At 41.3% G+C, this 19808-nt stretch overlaps 1 protein-coding gene and 1 pseudogene across 2 annotated transcripts in view; both read left to right on the forward strand.

Annotated features, from left to right (window-relative positions):
• Positions 1 to 19511, forward strand: part of Ccdc138 (coiled-coil domain containing 138) — a 57728-nt gene extending 38217 nt beyond the window's left edge. For both annotated transcript variants that reach the window (XM_036168044.1, XM_036168045.1), the window contains 4 exons: positions 207 to 399; positions 10370 to 10546; positions 17101 to 17239; positions 19325 to 19511. In XM_036168044.1, the coding sequence (XP_036023937.1) occupies positions 207 to 399; positions 10370 to 10546; positions 17101 to 17239; positions 19325 to 19490 (675 nt within the window). In that variant the 3' untranslated portion in view covers positions 19491 to 19511. The remainder of the gene's footprint in view (positions 1 to 206; positions 400 to 10369; positions 10547 to 17100; positions 17240 to 19324) is intronic.
• Positions 6258 to 7062, forward strand: LOC118569777 (annotated as a pseudogene).
• Positions 19512 to 19808: the final 297 nt, after the last annotated feature.

Below are 19808 nucleotides of genomic sequence, written 5' to 3' on the forward strand. Positions count from 1 at the left end.
TATTTCTCTATGCCAGATTTAGCCTGATCTTAGCTTCTTAGGAAAACATTTCAGAAAGAGAAGTTCATACTTGGTTTTTAAAAGTTATTTATATACAATTTTAATTCTAATTATGCATATTTTTAATTCTATTTTTCATAAATATTTGCTTTATGTATAAATTTGATTAAGCATTTAAAATAGATGATCTCATATATTTTTAACAGCATTCAACTATGACCTCAACACTGAGGAGATTGGGTGAAGACATTTTTAAAGGGGTGACAGTTAAAGGAATTCAGGATAATTCTCCAGAGCATTCTGTAGAGAACAAACCAAAGACAGCAGTGTTCTTCAAGAGCTCCAATTTGTCGCTGAGATTTTTATCAACCTTGATTGTCCTTAAAACAGTCACTCAAGGTAAGCTTCCAGAGTGTTCACTGAGTAATTTTTGTTACACATATTTATAAGAGAATATTATATAAAAAGCATTTCTTTTATAGTCAAGTATTTACAATGACTAGTAATTGCAGAATTTAAGAAACAAACTCTTTAGACTTGCTTTCTTTCAGAGCCTTTGTTGATTTGTTGTTGTTTTTGAGACAGAGTCTCTTTGTGTAGCCCTGGCTGTCCTGGAACTCACTGTGTAGACCAGGCTGGCCTCGAACTCCCAAAGATCCTCCTGCCTCTGCTTCCTGAGTGCCGGGACTAAAGGTGTGCGCCCTCATGCCCTGCTTTTGTTGATTTTCATAGATGAAGTTTTTATGTGCCCTTCTTCCTTTGTGTTTGCCGTGTAAGTTAAAATTGTGTTGTTTCCACTAGAGCAGGGCAGAGAAGCACAGCCTGGAGGAGCAGATTTGGCCACCCTGTGTTTTATAAACAAAGCTTCTCCCATGGCCATTTCATTTGTTATGGATCCTGGCCCCAGGGCCTGTACAGCTGCTCCTGACGGGTACGTAAGAGCAGCCCTTCACAGCCCGTGAATTTACTGACGGAGACGTACCACGTGTCTTCCACACCCCGTGCTTGGTGTACAAGAGTAAATAAGGGGGTGAATGATCAGAAGCATGGCACAGCCAGAGTGAAACATAGTTAATACATACTTTAGTGTAGCTATAACTAGCTATCTCTTTCTGGATTGTTTAAGAAGAGAATTTTATGAGAGGGATTAATGCCGTAAATAACCCGTCTTTCTGTCTCTTCCCTGTATACTGACTTGTCTCGTTAAGTAGTGGGTCTTCCCGTGGGTGTGACAGTAGTATTGACTGCTTCCTCTGCCGTGTTTTCTGCTCAGTCACACCTGGTGGCTTGAACCCAGATTCCTAGTTCTAATTTATTATTTGGTTGCTTTATGGTTATGATTCTCAAATTCATAATAGTAGATTTGGTGATAACTTTGAAAGATCTCTCTTGAAAAGGCATTATAGCCCAAAATAAAATTTACCACAGACTTATCTTTGAAACTTCCTACACTCACACACACACACATACACACACACACACACTGTTTTAGCAGGTAGTGTATAACCTCACATTAAAAACATGTATATTCAGCCGGGTGGTGGTGGTGCACGCCTTTAATCCCAGCACTCGGGAGGCAGAGGCAGGTGGATCTCTGTGAGTTCAAGTCCAGCCTGGTCTACAGAGCGAGATCCAGGACGGGCACAACTACACAGAGAAACCCTGTCTCGAAAAAACAAAACAAAACAAACAAACAAACAAACAAACAAACAAAAAAACCCAAAACCAAAAAAAAAACCCCAAAACATGTATATTCACCAGAGGTAAAGTCCAAATCAGAAACTCAATGCTACTCTGTTAATCAAGGAGAATATTCAAAGTCATATATCAACATTATCATAACATGATCTAATGTAGTAGCTCATCCTTCCTAACACTATGACCCTTTAATACATTTCCTCATGTTGTGGTGACTCCCAGCCATAAAATTATTTCATTGCTACTTCATTACTATACTTTTGCTATGGTTAAAATCATAATATAAATATCTGATATGTGACCCCTTGAAAATGGTTGCAACGCACAGGTTGAGAACCATTAGCCTAATGAAATATTTATTCTTTTTAAAAATTTATTTTTATTTATCTATGGGGGTACACATGTGACATGTCACACACGTGGAGGTCAGAAGACAGTTTGTGGGAATTAGTTTTCTCCTTCTACTATATGGGTTCTGCAGGTCACAGTTGGGCCATCAAGTTTGGTGGCAAGCCCCTTTACCGTCATGCCAGCCCATAATGTTCATTCTTGTTAAACTATGAAAAGGCAAAAATGCAAAAGGTCTGTTTTCTATGAAGAAATAAAACTGAATTAGATGGTGTCTTTCACACTTCTTGTGTAGTACACGGAACAGTACCCTCTTCTGGCTTCTGTGGGCACTGTAGTTATGTGCACATAGCCACACACATTCCCACATACATTCAATGTACTTAAACAAAAATAAGGGGCTAGAGCAGCAGTTCTCAACCTGTGGGTCGTGACCCATTTGTGGGTCACAAATATCCTGCATGCTGGGCTGGAGTGGTGGCTCAGTGGTTAAGAACTCAGAGCACCCAGGTTTGGTGCCCAGCACCTGCATGGTGGCTCACTCTTTCGCTCTAGTCCCAGGGGCCTCAGTTTTCTTTTCTGGCTTCCTCGGGCCATGTCCTGTGATACAGATATACAGCAGGGAAAATACCCATTCACACAAAATAATAAAGTAGTTTAAAGAGAAAAAATAAGTCTTTTAAAAAAGAAAATGGGCTGGGCTGGGGATTTAGCTCGGTGGTAGAGAGCTTGCCTAACAAGCGCAAGGCCCTGGGTTCGGTCCTCAGCTCCAGAAAAAAAAAAAAAAAAAAAAAAAGTAAAGTGGGTTTGAGCAACACTATCAGCCAACTTGATTTGTTTATAGATATTGACCTAACAGCAGAAGAAGAAAAAAAAAAAAAACACTAATTACTAATGGTTAGGACATTGCATGGGCCATAAAGCAAACTTAATAAATTTTAAATGATTGCAAGTTGTAGAAAAAGTATGTGCTCTACCCCAGTTGATACTCAGAAAGCCTTCAAATATTTGGAAACTAAAGTGATCTGTATAACCCACAGATCACAGAAGATGAAAAAAACAAAAACAAAAACAAAATCAGAACGTTCCAAACTTTGTGGATAGGGGCAAAAGTAACATTCAAAGGCACCAAATGCCTTTAAAACAAAGAGGAAGGCAGTGAAGCAAACAAAAAAAGTAATTTGTAAGGTTATAAACAGCAGAAGTCTGTGAAATATGAAAAGTAATAGAGAAAAAAATCAGTGTAGACCAGAACTCTGTCATGGAGAAGACTAATAAAGTGGTGCGTCTCCAGGGAGGCTGAAGAGAAGACAGAGAAGGAAAGTAAGCGCTGACAGCAGAGGGTGACCGGGAGGAACTTAGCAGAGGGTGACCGGGAGGGACTTAGCAGAGGGTGACCGGGAGGAACTTAGCAGAGGGTGACCGGGAGGGACTTAGCAGGGTCCAAGAGAGCCAGGAGTGTGCTGTGTGAGATAAAGCCAGCACACAGCACTTCTGAGGAAATGCCATTTTATTTCAAAGATGTAAAATGCCAAATCCCTTAACCTGAAACTCCCCATGTCTGTATAGAAGTTGAATTTGTAGTTGCAAAGTTCCCCTTAAGGAAAATTACAGCCACAGATGGCTTTACTTGGGAGTTATACCAAGTATTCAATGGAAACTTTCTAGAATAAAAAATGAAGTGTGTATAAACATGTGAGAGACAAAAGTTGTACGATGATGTAGATTGTACACTAAAACTATAAAACTGTGGAGAGAAGCTGGAGGTCAAATATGTAGACACACTAGGCAGCCATACTTTGTTTATGGGTCAGGAAGTTTAGTGTTTTTGTTGTTGTTTGAGACAGGGTTTCTCTTTGTACCCCTGGCTGTCCTGGAACTCTCTCTGTACACCAGGCTGGACTCACAGAGATCCACTTCTGCCTCCTGAGTGTTGGAATTAAAGGCACGTGCCACCACTGCCCAGGAAGTTTAGTATTAAGGTGTCAGTTCTTTCCAAATTGGTTGCTGTAGCTTCCTAGCAATCAAAATGATCTTAGAAACTGATAAACAGATTACAAAGTTCATACAGAAACCCAAAGGGTTTAGAGTCCTTAACACAAATTTGTTTTATTCTACCTGACTTCAGAAGAGTATGGTATTGGTGTAAAGCCAGATATCAGTTGTCAGAATGGATAATCTGAGACAGACCTCTACACACTGTGGACAGCTCATTTTCAGCAAGTTGTCCAGATAGTTCAATGTGGACAGATATAGTCCTTTCTGAAAATGATGCTAGAGTGATAGTACATCGTACATGGATGGAGGGAGGGACCTTCTACCTTCATATACAACAACAACCACTCAAAATAGAACGCAAACCAAAATGGAAAAGCTAGAAGTATAGAACTTCAAGAAGAAAACATAGGAGATTATGTTACTAAACTCGGATTTAGCATGGAAGTTTTTCTTCTTCTTCTTTTTGATACAGGGTGCCCTATAACCCAGAGTAGCTTCAGATTTTCTATGTAGCTTAGGCTAGCCTTGAACTTGCTGTGTAATTCAGGATAATCTTATGATTGTAGCAAGCCTTCTGACTCTGCCTCCTGAGTACTGACTGGGATTATAGGTGTGTGTCAACACACCAAGAAGAATTATCTTAAACAAGCCATAATTGTTTTGATTTAGGAAAAGATAATTCGACTTTGTCAAAATTAAAAATTTTGGAGAGATGACCCAGCCATTAAGAGTACTTGGTTGTTCTTGCAGAGGACCTGGGTGTGGTTCACAGCATGCACATCAGGTAACTCCAGTTCCAAGGAGATCTGCAACTTTCTTCTGGCCTCCACAGATACTGCATATACTTGGTACACCTATAGACAAGTGGGCACATACCTACACATACAAAATGAATACATTTTTAAAAATTCAGAATTTTAATTTTTTCATTGTGTGTGTGTTCATATGTATGTGTGTGGAGGCCAGAGGTCAACATTGAGCGTCTCCCTTGGTCACTTTCCACCTTAGGTTGAGGTGGGCTCTCCAGTTGAACTGGTAACTACTAACCACTAAGTGTTCCGTGTTTTCTTAAGGATTGCCATTCAGGTTAGGGGAGAGAGGATCCCCTTGTAGTTCTGATTGTGTTTCTCTAATAGCCAGTAAAATCGAACATTTTTCATGTTGGCCACTTGTGTTTCATTTTTGTTTTTTGAGAACTGACTGTTCATTGCATTAGCCCACTTATTGATTGGGTTTTTGATTCCTTGTTACTTCGTTTTTGAGTTCTTTGTAGTTCTTATCCTCTGTAAAGTGTGTAGTGGAAGACTTTCCCCATTCAGTAGGTATCTTTGCGGTTTTACTCTGCAGACGCCTTTGATGCAGTGAAATCCCCGTTTCTCGATTGTTGGCATTATTTCCTGAGCAGTTGGAGTCCTTTTCAGGAAGTTGTTGCCCCATGCCTACGTCTTGAAGTGTTTGCTCTGCCTTTTCCTCTCACAGTTTGAGTTTCAGGTCTTGCAATAAGGTCTTTCATCCATTTGGAGTTGATTTTTCTTACAGAATGAGGGAAAAAAGATCTGATTTCATTCTATATCTGAGTGTGGAAGAGATGTGTCAGTTTTTGTGGCACATTTGTTGAAGAGGCTGCCATTTCTCTAATATATATTTTGGCATCTTTGCCAGCATTAGAGTAGCTATCGCTATATATTTGATTCATCTATTGATTTTTAATGCTATTAGTTATGAATAAAAGCAATGTCCTACTCTCTAGGATGCATACAATTAACTGCCTAATTTATGTCTTTTACAACGGCCTCTGTTCTTAAACACAGCCATATGTTTATGTCTTTTTCTTGAATTTATAAAAATATTTTTTTCCTGTTGTTTTTTTGTTTTCTGAGACAGGGTTTCTCTGTGTAGCTTTGCGCCTTTCCTGGAACTTTGTAGACCAGGCTGGCCTCGAACTCACAGATATCCGCTTGCCTCTGCCTCCTGAGTGCTAGGATTACAGGTGTGTGCCACCACTGCCCGGCTAAAATTCTTTAAAGCTTTCATTCATGTATAAAATGTATCTTGACTGTATCCTCCCCTCCTTCCCTTCTAACACATCTCCCTCCCCTTCAACTTCATGTTCTCTTTTAAAAACATTTATAAGCTCCAATTCATTCTGCCAAGGACAGCTCCCTACAGCGTGGTTTTTGACTTCCTACTGTAAAGAAAGGAAAGTGCATACAATGTCCAGAGTTCTTGATGTCCTACAGATGAAGGAAGAGGATGCCCTCAAATTCCTTGCCATAGGAACCCAATGTAGGTGGCACCAACCTTGATTTCTAGATTTTCCACAAAAGGAAAAGTGATGGTATCTACGTCATAGATCTGAAGAGGACCTGGGAGAAGTAGTTGCTTGCAGCTCAAGCTGTCATTGTCTGCTGATGTCTTCATCATCCTCTCAGGAGCACTGGGCCAGCAGCAGACAGGCTGCCACTACAGCCACTCCAGTTGCTGGCTGCTTCACTCCTGGGACTTTGACTAGCCAGATCCAAGCAGCCTTTAGGGAGCCTCGTCTTTTGGTGGTGGCTGACCACCAGCCCCTCATAGAGGCATCTTATGCCAATCTGCCTGCCATGCTCTGTGTAACACGGACTCTGCTCTGCACTCTGTGGACATTGTTGCCCCACAACAGCAAATGTGTCTGATGTGGTGGACCTTGGCCTGGGAAGTTCTGTGCGTGCACCATCTCCTGTGAGCACCCATGGAGGTCATGCCCTATCTCTACTTCTCCAGAGACCCCGAGGAGATGGAGAAGGAAGAACAAGCCACTGCTGAAAAGTCTGTGCTGTGGAGGAATTTGGGGGTGAATGGACTGTGTCAGCTCCTGAGTTCACTGCTGCTCAGCCAGAGATGTCAGTCTGGCCTGAAGGTGTGCAGGTAACCTCTGTGCCTATCCAGCAGATCTCTTCTGAAGACTGGAGTACCCAGCTATCCACTGAGGACTACTGGTCTACAGCTTGCACTGTACAGGCCACTGAATGGTCATGACCTGTTCTGCAGACATGTGAACAGAGAGAGAGAGGTGGAGGAAAATAAAGTGTCTAAAAGCTGAGATACACACATACACACACACACACACACACACACACACGTACACACGCACACACGTGCACACACACGTGCATGCACACGTGCACACACACGTGCACACATATACATATCCACTGAGGCATGGTGACCTGCCAGTGGCCGCTCCTCAAAGAAAAGTGACTCTTCCTCCCCAGCAGTTATCACTGTCAGCAGCTCCTTATCCTCTCCCCATATACCCATATAATGTATTTTCATCAAATCTATCCCCTATTCCCTCATTTCCAAAATTTCCCCCACTCTTTTTCTGCCTATGGAAACTGTTAAGGGATAACTCTTTCCCTCCATTTTAAAAAATTGAAAACATTTTTTTCATATACTATATTCATATACTGTACTACACACACACACACACACACACACACACACACACACACACACACACACACCATAAAAACAGAAAATAGGAAGCCATAATATACAAACAAAAGACCAGTAAGATTAGAGGGGGGGGAACAACCTTTTAAGCTTGTAAATTAAAATTTTTAAAAAAAGGACCATGAAGCTGGATGCAGCGATGAACACATGTAATTAGCACTTGGGAAGCCACAGCAAGAGAGCTAAGGCAGAGTTAAGGCTAGCTTGGTCTACACTGATGTTGCAGACCAGGCAGGGCTATACAGTAAGAAGACCCTTTCTCAACAAACCAACCTGTAACTGTCTGTCCACTGTCATGTTAGCTGTTGCAAGTACTTTCAAAAACAGCAGGGGGCACTGTTGGAAAACTTGTTCCCGTGAAGAGGTCAGGATTTGTCTATTCTATCTGTATTGTTGCTTTTTAAAAAAGTTTGGGCCAGGGAGAGATGACTTGGTGGCTTAAAGTGTCTGTTGGGCAAGCATAAGGACCTGAGTTTAGATTTCTGGCATCCGTATAAAAGCCGAGCACAGCAGTGCACATCCCTAACCCCACACTGAGGCTCACTGGCCAGCCTCTAACCACTATGTTAAGATTCGAGTTCGGTGAGAAACCCCGGCTCAAAACAAGTAAAGAAAAAGAAGCCATGGGTTTGAGAGCAAGGTTGTACATAGGAGGGGGTGGAGGGAGAAACGAGAAAGGGAAAATGGTGGAATTATATTTTAATTTTAAAAATAAGGAAGGACACCTAACTAAGGTCGGTATCCTCCACATGCACATCAACAGGGAAACACGCTTACAAATGAAGTTGATAGCAAGACACATCAGAGCAGAACCTAGCAATTTTGTTCAATGTGTATTTGTTTGCAGAGGGTTTTTTGTTGTTTGTTTGTTTGTTTTAAAGTAAAAAATTTAAGTAAAGTGGTATTAGTGTTCTTTGAACTAAACTCTTCTATAAATAAAAATAATGTACCATAAATGGATACAGATTAGAATGTCTTAAAGTTCTTTCATACGTATTTTAAAGATTTATTATTATTATTATTATTATTATTATTAGGGTTTTTTTTTTTTTTTTTTTTTTTTTTTTTTTTGAGACAGGATTTCTTTGTATAGTCCTGGCTGTCCTGTCCTGAAACTTACTCTGTAGACCAGGTTGGCCTTGAACTCAGAGATCCACCTGCCTCTGCCTCCTGAGTGCTGGGATTACAGGTGTGCGCCACCACCGCCTGGCTACTTTCATTATTGTTAATTTTGTGTATGTGTCTGTGTGAGGGTGTATGCATGTGAGAGCCAGAGGTATCGGATCCCGTGGCACTGGAGTTGCAGGGGGTTGTGAGCCCCTCAACATGGGGCTGGGAACTGAACTCTTCCAAGAACAGCCATGCCACTATTCCCCAGTGGGCACAGCTTGCCCAGCAGGTTGGTATTGTAGCTTGTACGTTTCACAGCTGCATAAGACTGTTGTTATACTGACGTCTCCCCTCCAGCAATCTGAGTGACACCGTCCTGTACTGAGAAAGGCAACAGGAAGCAGCTTAGGGCCAGCTTGAGATCTCCATGTTCTGCAAGGAAACTGTGCCAGGTCCTCAGCCATGGGGCCTTATCATCTAGTTCTGAGGGGTGATAAGAGCAATGGCATTAGCCTGTACTGATGATCTCCAGCCCCTTCCCTCCCCCAGCCAACAGTTCACAGGGAGGTGTCTCACACCTGGCACCACTAGGAATTCCATTTAGTAATCTCTGACTTTGGGGCCAAGACACTCTTTTTAAGACAGGGTCTGGCTATGTATGCCGGCCTGGAACTCACTATGATCTACCTGCCTCTGTGTGCTGTAGGAAAGGTTTATGCCACCACATTGGGCCCAAGACACTCTGTTAAGTCTTCTCCTTTAAATAGAAATATTAATTTTTTTTTAAAAAAGTAACTCAGTGTTAGGTGAACAGCATGGTTTTTTTTTTTTTCTTGGAATCATATACTGAAGGAACATTTTGGAAAATAAACTTTACATATTTAAAAGCAGTGTGAAACTATTATTGTAAATGTCGTAATGGGGATATCTGCTGAATTAATCTCTGATATTTGATTTGCATTGATTCTAATTAAATTAGCCACTCTTTTTTTTTTTTTTTTTTTTTTTTTCGAGACAGGGTTTCTCTGTGTAGCTTTGCGCCTTTCCTGGAACTCGCTTGGTAGCCCAGGCTGGCCTCGAACTCACAGAGATCCACCTGCCTCTGCCTTCCGAGTGCTGGGATTACAGGCATGCGCCACCACCGCCCGGCACTGTTGCTCTTAATAATGAATGGGTTACAGAATTGAAGTTGTCTTTGAATGGTGTGATATTTGCTCTTTTGTGGAAGACAGAAATCTTTGTTTAAAATGCACTGAGCAAGTTTGTGTATAGTTACAGTTTTAAATGGGGAGGCATTTAAAAGTCAGCAATGAGACATACAGCCTTAGAATCTATTTAAAGATATAAATACAGTGCTGTTCAAGTTTGTGGAAACATGCAGTAATTACAACCAAATATGGAAATACATACTACTGTGCTATTTAATATTAATTACCAATTTTCTTTGTTGGTATAAAAAGCAAAATGGGGCTGATTATTTTAGTACTAAAATATGAACGCACTAAATGAATTTACCCCATTATAATTGGACTGCCTTTTCTCTCTCCTTCCCCATTGAGTTCTAATAAACCAGTGAGGGGGATGAATCTAAATTTAGTTTGTGATCTCTCATCATTTATTTTTTTCAGTTTTATTTTATTAAAGTGGTGGTTCTTTTTGTTTAATCTTATGTTTCTGATTTAATAACTGATGCATAGATGGTTATTTGTGTTGTTTTCAGCCGACTACCTAGCTCAAGCATTTGATTCCCTTTGTTTGGACTTGAAGACAGATGAAGGAAAAGCCTTATTTTTGGAGTACCAAGCTGTTCCAGTAATACTAAGACACCTGAGGATTTCCAGCAAAGGGCTCCTATCCAACGTCATTGATAGTCTGCTTCAGATGACAGTAGAATCGCGTACGTTTTTATGTTTTATGTGCGTAAAGAAATGATGCTTTCATTCCCTCCTAATTACTTGTTAACGCCACATACCAGCCACTATTTCAGCTTTTAAATGGTGGCTGTTTTGAAAAGTTATTAGTTAGGTCAGCACACAGAACGAGAGGTTTCGTTGTGACTCCTTGGTATGAATGTGTCATGTTTTGTTGTTGTATGCTCCCTGCCCCCCCACGGCCTCCTCTCTGCCTCTTCCTCCAGCTGGCTCCTGTGCTCCTCCAGTTAGTCCTCGTTTGTACCCTCCTTCACATGTCTGCTGTTGTCTTCCCCATTTCCCACATCCCTTAGGAGCTCTTCCTCCCCTCTTAGATCCCTTCTCTAGTTAAGTACCCTGCAAATAAGACGTGGATATAGCTATGTCCATATGTATATAAAATTTAAGTTCCTTGTATGAGAAATAATGTGATACTTGTCTCCGAGTCTGGCTTATTTCATATAACATGATTCCATTTGCATCTATTTTCCGAAAATGTCATGATTTTGTTTTACTTTATGTAAAATTCCCGTGGTGTGTGTGTGTGTGTGTGTGTGTGTGTCTGTGTATGTACCACATTTCCTTTTTTTTTTCTTTTTAAACAGACAAATAGGCTTAGGCTGGTATTTTGTATTTTTTTAATTAATTTATTTGTTTTACATCCTGATCGCAGTTCCCCTCCTTCCTCTCCCTGCCCCTCCCCACACTGTCCTCTGCTCCCACCCCCTCCACTCTCAGTTTCTGTTTAGGAAAGGGCAGGTCTCCCATGAGCATCAACAAAACATGGCCTATCAAGGTGCAGTAAGACTAAGCACCTTCCTGTGTATTAAGGCTGGGCATGGAGACCAGGGTGAGGAAAAGGGTCCCAAAAGCCAGTAAAAGAGTCAGAGACCGCCCCTGCTCCCGCTGCTAAGAGTCCCACAGGGGAGCAAGCTGCACAACTGTCACATGTATGCAGAGGGTCTAGGGCGGTCCCATGCAGGCTCCCTGGCTGTCGGTTCAGGCTCTGTGAGCCCCTGTGAGCCCAGGTTAGTTGATCCTGTGAGTTTTCTTGTCTCCTTGACCCCTTTGTCTCCTGCAGTCCTTTCTCTCCCACTTCTGCAGGATTCCCCAAACTCCGCCCAATGTCTGGCTATGCTGTTTCCACCAGTTGCAGGGTGAAGCCTCTCTGATGACAGTTGGGCTAGGCACCTGTGTGTGTAGCAGGATGTCGTTAGCCATCATCACACTGACATTTAATTTCCTCTAGTCGTGTCTGGTTCTATCCTAGGTCTGTGGGCCATCCAGCCTGTGGACCGCATTTTCTTTGTTAACTCATTTGTTGATGGACATCAAGGGCTGCTTCCGATTCCTGGCCGTGGTGAACAGTACAGCTCTAAACATGGAGGCACAGACACCTCTGTTGTGTGTTGACTTAGTGTACTTAGTGTGCGTGGCTAGGGGTAGGGTTCTCTGCCCAGCTCCCATCTCCATGCACCCACTTAGATGGGTGATAGGGTGGTTCTATTTTCAGGTTTTTGGGGGATTTCCATACTGATTTCCACAGTGGCTGCACAAGTTTCTCAGGGTTTTCAAATTCCTGGCAAGTTGCTCTTTGAGATCCAGGGATAATAAATCAGTATCTCAGGAATTCTCAGAAATTTCCAAATTATGATGACTTTACACCTCCTACTTCACTCTCTTAATTGGATAGCTAAAATTCATATTTAAAGGATAAAATACACAAAGTGAAGCAAAATTTACAAAGAACTGCATCCTACAGGAGTATTCATTCAGACAGTAAAAAAATACAATTTAAAACTCGTATCTCACAGTCAAATGACAGCCTTTCCTGGAATCACAAAGTGGCCACTGTCCATTGAAGGATATATTTTATACTGAGAATGTGTTATGCTTCAAGAGAACATTCAGTGGACTTACTTGCATATAACAAATATGTGAACTCATTAGTGAGCATTTTCTTTATTATTCTTGTTCCCCTTTCTTTTTCTTTTTTTTTATTGTGCCATTTTCTCTACAAACCCTATTAAAATAACTTTTTTTTCTTTATTATTATGTGTTTTAATTTTACACATCAGCCATGGGTTCCTCAGTCCTCCCCCCTCCCGCCCTACCCTCACCTTCCCCCAGCCCCTCCCCTCCATTCCCATCTCCTCCAGGACCAAGGCACTCCTGGGGATTCATTTAAACCTGGTGGATTCAGTACAGGCAGGTCCAGTCCCCTCCTTCCAGACTGAGCAAAGTGTCCCTGTGTAAGCCCAAGGTTCCAAACAGCCAGCTCATGCACTAAGGACAGATCCTGGTCCCACAGACTGGGTGCTTCCCAAACAGATCAAGCTATTCAATGGTCTCACTTATCCGGAGGGCCTGATCCAGCTGGGGGATCGACAGCCTTTGGTTCATAGTTCATGTGCTTCCATTTGTTTGGCTGTTTGTCCCTGTGCTTTTTGCAATCTTGGATTCAACAATTCACACTCTTGCAGACCCTCCTCACATGTATGTTTGTTTTTATGTACACATTGTACACATGATGGGCTGGCATCCACACTATAGGGAGAACATGTGTTTGTTTTATTGACTGATTTTTCTTCCTGAATTTGGATAAACTTGATTAATGTTATGTGTTATAAATCCATCCATTTTTTTCTTCAAATTTTGTGATTTTGTTTTTCTTTAGAGCTGAATAATATTCCATATGCCAGATTTTTATTATAGTCCATTCACTTCTTGAAGGACACCTAAGTTGTCTCCACTTCCTCACTGTATTGAGTGGAGCAGCAGAGAACATGGAGTGCAGATACCTCTACCATAGGATAAAGAGTTCTCTGTGTAAATGCCCAAGAGTACAATAGCTGTATCATATGATAGTGCTGTTTCCAGTTTTCTGAGGAACTGCCAAGCTGATTTCCATCATGGTTATATTAACTTGCACTCCCGCCAGTGTGAACAATCGGGTTTATCTTTCTCCTCATCCTCTCTAATATTTGTTGTCAGATTTCGTGAGGACAGCCACTCTGACTGGGATGGGATATTATCTCAAAGCATTTACCTTATGACTAAGAATGTTGAACGTTTTTTTAATAGTTTTTAATAGTGTGTGTGTGTGTATGTGTGTGTGTGTGTGTGTGTGTGTGTGTGTGTGTGTTTAACTTGCTGTAATTCATTACCCCGTTTGTTGATTTGCAGTTTTATTTCTTAGGTATCTGTAAATTCTGGTTATTTGCCCCTTGTCTGAAGTGTACTGGGAAAGATTTTCTCCCATTCTGTGGGCTGTCTGTGTGCTCTGCTGACAGTTTCCTCCGCTGAGCAGAAACTTTACTTTCTTTTCTTTTTGGTTTTTCGAGACAGGGTTTCTCTGTGTAGCTTTGCGCCTTCCCTGGATCTCACTTGGTAGACCAGGCTGGCCTCGAACTCACAGAGATCCGACTGCCTCTGCCTCCCGAGTGCTGGGATTTAAGGCCTGCGCCACCACCGCCCGGCATGAAACTTTCCTTTCGTGTAATCTCGTCTGTTGATGTTTGCAGCTAGCTTTTGTGCTATTGAAATTCTGTCCAGAAAGTTCTTGCCCACCTCGGCGTCTTGAAGAATATTCCCTCTGTTTTTAATCTGGAAGTTTCAGCTTTTATTTTTCTTATTTTTGCTAGATTTTTGAGTTTTTGTACGATGTGTTTTGTGCTTTGATCATCTTCACGCCTTCGCCCAGCTCGTCTCAGATCCACCCTGTCTTTCTGTCCACCCCAGTTTGTTTTCTTTTTTCCTGTCAAGTCCAGTTGGTGCTGCCCAACTCTTCTTGAATGTGTGGTCTTTCCCTGGAACGTGCCCGACTTACCAGAGCTTACATTCCTAGAGGACTCTCGAGGAGCTAATGGACTCTCTCAGCAGCTAACAGTTGCTAATAGCTCCATGGCTAGTGGTAGGGTTTTCTACTCAACTCCCCTCTCCATGCTGGGCTTTGGTCTGGTTTGGGCTTGTACGGGGCTGTGTATGCTCTCACAAATGTTGTGAGTGAATATGTGCAGCTGCCCTGCTGTGTCCAGAGGATACCATTCCCTTAGAGTCACCCACTGCCTCTGGCACTTACGCTGTTTCCTTCTCCTCTGCCTCAGTGAGCCTTGAGCCTTGAGAGCAGGGGTGCAGTATATGTGTTCTATTTAGGGCTCAGCCAGCGTTCTACAGCCTCTTATTTTCTATGCTGTGGCCAGTTGTGGGTCTCTGGGTTAGTCATAGTCTTGTACAAATAAAGGCTTATGATAAATTGTTAGGAATCAGTTGAACACTATGTCTTTTTAGCAGAATAATAAAAGTAGGGTCTTCCCTAGATCCTGTGTCCTGTTTAGCCATAGGTTCTTAGCCTGATAGTGGTGACAGGTATGACTTTCATTTTGTGGAATGGAACTTAAATCCTATTAGAAAGTGGTTGGTAAAGAAATACAGAAATAAGGATGGCCCAATCACCAGAAAGCCTGTCCTAGCACAGGTGGTGGTGATGCAGAACAGTTGCATCCGTGGAGCTCAATACACAACTTGCAAACAGCTCCATGAGGGGCCGTGTTAGGGAGGTGGCTCATGCACCCCTCGCCTCCCTGCAAAGGGAGTGTTTCTGGTTAGCGAAAATAGTTCTCCATTGCTCCCATAGAGCCCTTTCCTTTTCCTACCAGCCTATTTCTGTTTCCTGCTTTACTTACGGTTTAGATTTTGTTGCTTCAGTAGTTTACTTTAATCAATACAGTCTCAAGATAGTAACATACAAGCCTTCCAAGTTGTGTTTATAGATTTAAAAAGCAAGACGAATGCAAAGCTATCATGGCTTTATATCTTTTATGGGAAATAACTTACTTGCATTTAGAAAAAAGCCATTTGCAGAGGCTTTTACTAAACACCGAATTGTTTTAGAGGCCACAATTTGACATTGTAAGATTTTTTTCCCTCAATTTTTCCTAACTAGCCAGTACCAGTAACTTATGCTCTAAAAGAATTTCCATGTGTTATCCTATAATAAACACAACAAATGAAATATGGCTTCTTACTTTTGCATGCCTCTCTATTGGATGGTTCTTAGAGGTACAGTTACTAGGTAAAAGGATATGTGCATGTAAGGCTTTTGGTAACAAATTTGGGAAATTTTTCATTCTTAATGAGATTGAATATAGTATGTTCCCGTATAATTTGGGTTAGTTGTGTTTATTAGTAAAAACACTAGGTGCGCCCTTCCTGGCTGATCTATAAGAACTCATAGTAACAGTGTCAGGCTCAAGGAAATGTATGCAAAGTCAGCTTTCCTTTCCTCTCTTCTAACTTTGTCAGTTCTCTCTTGATTATTTTAATTTTTTCAATTTCATTTTTAATTTTTCAAAGGAAATTCATTTTACGTGAACACTTCAATTTAAAAAAATATTCACTTTATTTTTTGGAATTATAATTACATCATGTCCCCTTCCCTTTACTCCTTCCCAACCCTCCCATGTACCCTTCCTTGTTCTCTTTCAGATTCAGTGCCTGTTTTTCATTAATTGTTGTGATACACGTACGTATGTAAATAAACACACACACACAAATATACATCTAAATACATGACTACAGTGTGCCCAGTCTGTTTAATGTTATATATACACATCCGTGTTCAGGGCTGACCATGTGGTATTGAATAAGCAGTTGGTGTGCTCTTCCTGGGAAAGACAGCTTCTCCCACGCTCAGCATTCTTGGTTGCCTGTAGTTCTTTGTGTATGGTGGAAGCTCATGGCCTCGCCCCCTTCCACGTGAGCATGTATGTTGTTGTCCTTGTTCAGCTCAGGTTGAGGCAGTCATGTTGGTGAGACTTCAGCTTCTGACATCCTGGGACACACAGTCCCACAGCAAACTCCTTGATCCTCTGTTCTTACAGTCTTTCTGACTGCTTTTCCACGATGATCCCTGAAAACCTTTATCCTTAAGTTTTCAATCTATTACGAACCTGCCATTCTTTAGCTTTTATGTGCAAAGTGTGCTTTTTTATCTAGTAAGTACTCAGAGTTGTTACTGGGGTTTAAAGAAAACTAATGTACTGCTTCAGTGGAACTTATTATTTGCAGTCACCTAGACTGGGCTTCCAGTTAGAAGCTCTTTTTTCTTTTCTTTTCTTTTTTTTTTTCTTTTTTTAAGATTTATTTATTTATTTATTATGTATACAGAAGAGGGCGCCAGATCTCATTACAGATGGTTGTGAGCCACCATGTGGGTGCTGGGAATTGAACTCAGGACCTCTGGAAGAACAGTCAGTGCTCTTAACCTCTGAGCCATCTCTCCAGCCCCCTGGAAGCTTTTTGAAGAAACACTTTCCCCTCTTCTTTCAAACGCACTTGGTGTTAAACAATAACCTCCTTAGGCCACCCAGCAAGAGCCAGTGGATGTTTCCACTTTTCAGTGACGATTTTGCCCCAAAGTTTAAGGATGAAAGATTGAGAGGCCAGGTTGGTATTGATCTGCGACTCACATGGTTCTGGTTTTGCTTTTTTAATTTTCTTGCATACTTCTTAGCAGTAAAGCATGGCACTTGTCTTGCAGAGTCCTTGCAGCCGTTCCTGGAAGCCTGTAGCAACTCTTTATTTTTCCGTACTTGTTCTGTGCTGCTGCGAACTCCTAAACTTGATCTTCACATCCTAGAAAAGCTCAGTATTATCCTGCAGAAGCTCTCAAAAATCAAGTAAGCATGTCTTTTTGTAACGTTTTTAATTGATGATTATATTGTGATTGCTGTTCAGTCTCCATCCCAAACCAGTTCAACTTGATTATGATGTTGTTCTAATTTGTTATTCCAGTCTATGGATATAGAAATTTAAGAATGCTGAGTATTAGTGATTATCAGAGACGACATACTGGGGCTGGGCAGATGCTCAGCAGTAAGAGTAGTTACTGCATAAGCATGAGGACCTGCGTTCGGATCCCCAGTGATCACATAAAAAGCTGAGTGAGGCTGTGTGCGTCTGTGAGCCCAGCAGTGTGGAGGATGGAGACCGGAGGGTCACTGGGGCTTAGGGCCACCAGCATGACTCCAGGTTCAGCAAGAGACCCTGCTTCAAAGGAAGAAATCAGAGAGTGATAGATAGGATACTAGACGTCCTCCAGACCCTCTGCACATGCCCATTCCATACAAGACAGACAGACACACAGACACAGACACAGACACAGACACACACACACACACACACACACACACACACACACACACACACACACACACTTTAAAAACACACTAGTTTCAAAAATCATTTTGATAATTTGAAACCTTGAAATTAAGTAATGGCTATTTCTAAAAATATCAGATATCAGAACCTTGAATGTATAGTTGTTTCTTAATTGTTTCAGTTCATCTAAGAAAACTTTAAATACCAGAGATAGCATGCAGAAGTTTTATTTGACATGTCTAGAGGGGACTTATTTATATATTGGGGGTAGCTTTGGTTTTTATGGTACTGGGAACCCAGGGATAACTGCAATACAGGCAAATGCTCTTCCACTAAGAACAAGTTAATTAATCAAGTGATAATATGAGACCAAATCACTGTACACTGATACTTTATATATGAAGGTGAAAAAAACAAAGTGATCATAAAGGAGCATTTTAAAAAATTCCTTATTAATGTACTGAAGCATGCATTTGGCAAAACAGGCAAAAGAACGTGTGTGTGTGTGTGTGTGTGTGTGTGTGTGTGTGTGTGTGTGTGTCTCTACATGTGGAAGCCTGAGGTTGATGTTAGGTATCTCCTTCTCTCTCTCTCTCTCTCTCTCTCTCTCTCTCTCTCTCTCTCTCTCTCTCTCTCTTTCTTTCTTTCTTTTTTGACAGGGTCTCTCACTGTACCTAGAGCTCACTGATTGGCTAGGCTGCATGGCCAATGAGCTTTAGGGAACCACCTGTCTTCTACCTCCTTTAACAATGGGGTATTTGATAATTTCTCTTCAGGCAAATATACCCAGAGAAGAAAATAAAATAGATGAATCCCTATTTTACATTTAAGATAGGATTATGATTGGAATGAAATTACTGAATGCCTTCTCCTCCTCCTCTTCTTCTGCTTTTGTTTTGTCTTTGTGAGATAGGCTCTCTCTACGTAGCCCTGGCTGTCCTAGAACTTGATGTGTAGACCAGCTGTCCTGGAACTCAGACCTGCCTGCCTCTGTCTCAAGAGTGCAGGGATTAAAGGTGCACGCCACCACACCAAGCTTAAATGTCTGTTAGAGAGAAAATGGTTGAAAAGTAGAGTATTGTGACTTTAGATCCTTAAGATCTAAACTGGTTCCCTCTAACTGTGGGAAGGGGAGGTCCTTGTCCCTGGTAGTTATTCTGTATTAGTGAATAGGGTTCAGTTTTCAGGTTATAAACTATTTCTTCTTTGCCTATAATGTTTTTCCACTTTGGGCTTAGATTATAAAACCTACTTTTTGCCAGGCGGTGGTGGCACACACCTTTAATCCCAGCACTCGGGAGGCAGAGGCAAGGGGATCTCTGTGAGTCTGAGACCAGCCTGGTCTACAGAGTGAGTTCCAGGAAAGGCGCAAAGCTACACAGAGAAACCCTGTACAAACAACAACAACAACAACAACAACAACAACAACAACAACAAAAAACACACAAAAAAACCAACCAAACAAAAACCCTACTGTTCTTGCATCTAAATCCTATAGTCAGCTATTTTCTCCATTGTTTTTAAAAACAAGTGCTGTTTCCTTTCATTTGCATAAGTTCTCTCAAGTTTATAAATAGCTAAATAATAACACTGTTCTTTTACAGGAGTAATAAGAAGCTCTTTGAAGTTTTTACCATTCACCTGATGCTTCAGGAAATACAAAGGACAACACACCCAGAGCACGCCTTTCTCTGCATTAACCTAAATTCAACTCTGTTCAATCTGGGTTTGACGAAATGTAACTCCCTGGTCTCCAGCACAAGCCATTAGAAGAGAGAGAGAGAGAGAGAGAGAGAGAGAGAGAGAGAGAGAGAGAGAGAGAGTGTGTGTGTGTGTGTGTGTGTGTGTGTGTGTGGTCTGTGTATGTATATATCAGTTCCTTATCTGTAAAAGTATAAAAATCACCAAAGTAAGATTCTACAGAGTAAAGTTATCAACAGCATCATTTATCATGAAAGATAGCAAGAAAAAAAATTTCAGCTATGTAAATGAGACCATATAAGGTATGGATGTTTTAGAATGTTTCAGTTTAAGATAATAGTAATGTACAAGGTGGCATTTCCAGAACTTAAGGCATTGGGGTTACTT

Source organism: Onychomys torridus, chromosome 18 (assembly GCF_903995425.1).
Source record: "Onychomys torridus chromosome 18, mOncTor1.1, whole genome shotgun sequence".
NCBI lineage: Eukaryota > Metazoa > Chordata > Mammalia > Rodentia > Cricetidae > Onychomys > Onychomys torridus.